At 49.0% G+C, this 2,500-nt stretch overlaps 1 protein-coding gene across 2 annotated transcripts in view; it reads left to right on the plus strand.

The window, feature by feature from the left end:
- LOC127005979 (hemicentin-1-like) overlaps positions 1 to 2,500 on the plus strand; it is a 158,374-nt gene that overhangs the window by 154,861 nt on the left and 1,013 nt on the right. The window contains exon 15 of one of the 2 annotated variants that reach the window (XM_050875455.1): positions 424 to 2,500. This exon is cut by the window's right edge and continues 1,013 nt beyond it. In XM_050875455.1, the coding sequence (XP_050731412.1) occupies positions 424 to 936 (513 nt within the window). In that variant the 3' untranslated portion in view covers positions 937 to 2,500. The remainder of the gene's footprint in view (positions 1 to 423) is intronic. The other variant, XM_050875456.1, reaches the window with a different exon arrangement.

Here is a 2,500-nt window from a genome sequence, read left to right on the forward strand (position 1 = left end):
CAGTTAACTTTTAGGAGAATATCTATTTTATAGTCAGATAGTGAAGTGATAAATAAAACATTGCTATCCCTGATGGAAGTTCATTTATTCGGTCATTATTATGAATTCTAACTTATCATTCAAGCGTGTAAGCTTTCACAAACCTTTTCAAACTGTTAATTGTATTGATTGATTGATTCATGTTTGTATCAGAGTTTCTTAGTGATGAAAGGAAATTTCGTCGAAATATTGAACTTTTTTGGTCATTTGTATTTTTTTTTTTACCTTAGCATATATTCATTCTGTTAAAATTTGACTATGTATTAGGTCATCAGTAAGGAAAACATTGACAGTGACAAAATACCTGTTAGCGATAGACAGTCTTTCACGTCTCCAGTCTCTTGAGCAGGTGGTGAGTGTCGTGTTTGTGTGTCTGTCCCGCAGCGTAACCAGGCGGGCGCGGGCGGGGAGCTGGACTACACTGACTACTCCCTGCCGCCTGAGAACCTTCCTGGAGGGGCCTACAGCGGCGAGGACCCTTCCCTATACTCCACCCTGGGCCACCGGAGGAGTCTGTGCCTCAACCCTCCCGCCCCCGCTCCCGAGGACCCCTCCGACAACCCCTACGCCACGCTGGGCTTTAGGAGAGGGATGGGCGGGGGGGTTGGGGGTGTGAGGGGCATGGCGGGCTTCTCTCACCACTCCAGTAACCCAAACCTGTACGCCACGTTAGACTACAGACGCGGTGTCACCAGCACAACCCTCAACCCCAGCCTCTACGCCACTCTCCCCCACCGTCGAGACGTCGCCGCCGCCACCGCCGCCTCCCCTTCTTCCTCCTTTGCCTCCAGCATCAGCGTCACCAATATCAACAGCGCCTCCCCTCCAGGATTCAGAGACTTCCGAAGGAGCTTCGTTAGCCCCCTCATCAGAAGACCGAGCGAGAGTGCTGTTTAAATAGTCTCGCCAGACACTATAGAAGGACGATGGTTCTGTAGACCTGCCATTATGTTTATTGCCGGGTGAGTGAGGTGGTCGGCGTCTGACCCAGCGCTGAGGTAACGTGTGGCAGTGGCATGTGTAGCGTTGGCTGGATGAAGGGATGATGAGGTGACTAACCGAGCTGCGCCGGCCTTCCTGTAGGCTCTGCCAGCTGGCCTAGTGAGTGTCCTTCCTTCCCAAGGGCGAAAGAGATCGGTTGGCCTCCGTCTTAACTAAAGCATAAAACTGAAAAAAAAAAATTAAAAATGTGTTCTCTATGTAGCTCTCTGGACGCGCGCCACTCTGCTGAGGTGGTTTACATGTGGATGAATGTTTTTTCCTCCCTCTTGAGGCAGAAACAAAGTGATGAACAGAAAAGAAAACAAAAAGTAATTTGTGTGTGCTTGTTCTGTGGTTTGTTTGCTGTGCAACTGTGTCTCGCAGGAGTGTTAGCTGGACCTGCCTCAACCCCGGATCGAAGGAACACTTCTAGGCAAGTCGTGAGGAGAGGTAGGAAGAAAAGGGTCGATGACTATTCATCGAGCGGTGAAACAAAAACAGAGAGGCTAACTGAAGAACCCTCGCCTCGCCGGTCTTCCCTTCTCCCAGGCTGTACATAGCAAGAGTCCCTGTACACCTCTATATTTATGTCTTACTCTATACCCCTGTTTTTCACTGCTGCTGTTGACGGAGGCAGGAGGCGGTCTTACTACCCATACGTACAGCACAAATAAAACAAAGCCAAACGATCAATTAGTGTCTAACATATCACTGACTACAAACCCAACACTTACAAAATAAAAGAGAAATAGAGAAGTTCACCCACTCAAAGGTGTAGCATGTTCCAACCATAGAAGGGAAAATTCCAACACAATCATCGGGTATATTTTCTATGTAGGTTAAACGAGGCCAACGTAAGCCAACAGCCATGCCTTGTAAATAGTGTACAGAGGTTAGTGTTAGTGGATGTCGGTGGAAGTGAATCTGTCTTTGGTCTGTCAGGGATTAGGGTGGCGGAAGGCCGTGTGCTGTGCTTCCCTCAGCTGTCTGTCCGTCTGTCTGTAGCGGTGATCGTGGATGAGTTGAGTGGTGGCGGTATTGATGGTGCTGGTTGAGATATAATGCGAGGTACCCAAGTGGTCGACGATATGTGTGAGTTTGGTGGGTCGTGGAGGTGGTGGTGGTGGTGGTTGAGGTGATGGTCGAGGTATCATGTGAGTGGCTCAAGTGGTTGGTGTAGGCTGTGGTGGTGGTGATGGTTGAGGCATCACGTGAGGGGCTCATGTAGGCGGTGGCGGTGATGGTGATGGTCCAGGTATCAAGTGAGTTTCTGATGACCGGTGGGGGGGGGGGGGGGACTGTGTGCCGTTCTAATTTTGGTTGCTGCTGTTTATGTGGTTTGTTTTCGTCTTGCTTTACGCTGTTTTATGATATTATATTGTGTTTGTTTTTGTGTGACTCCGTGTTGATTATATACCAATGTGTGTGTGTCTGTGTGTGTGTGTGTGTGTGTGTGTGTGTGTGTGTGCGCGCATCACAT

This window comes from Eriocheir sinensis, chromosome 31 (genome assembly GCF_024679095.1).
Source record: "Eriocheir sinensis breed Jianghai 21 chromosome 31, ASM2467909v1, whole genome shotgun sequence".
Lineage (NCBI taxonomy): Eukaryota > Metazoa > Arthropoda > Malacostraca > Decapoda > Varunidae > Eriocheir > Eriocheir sinensis.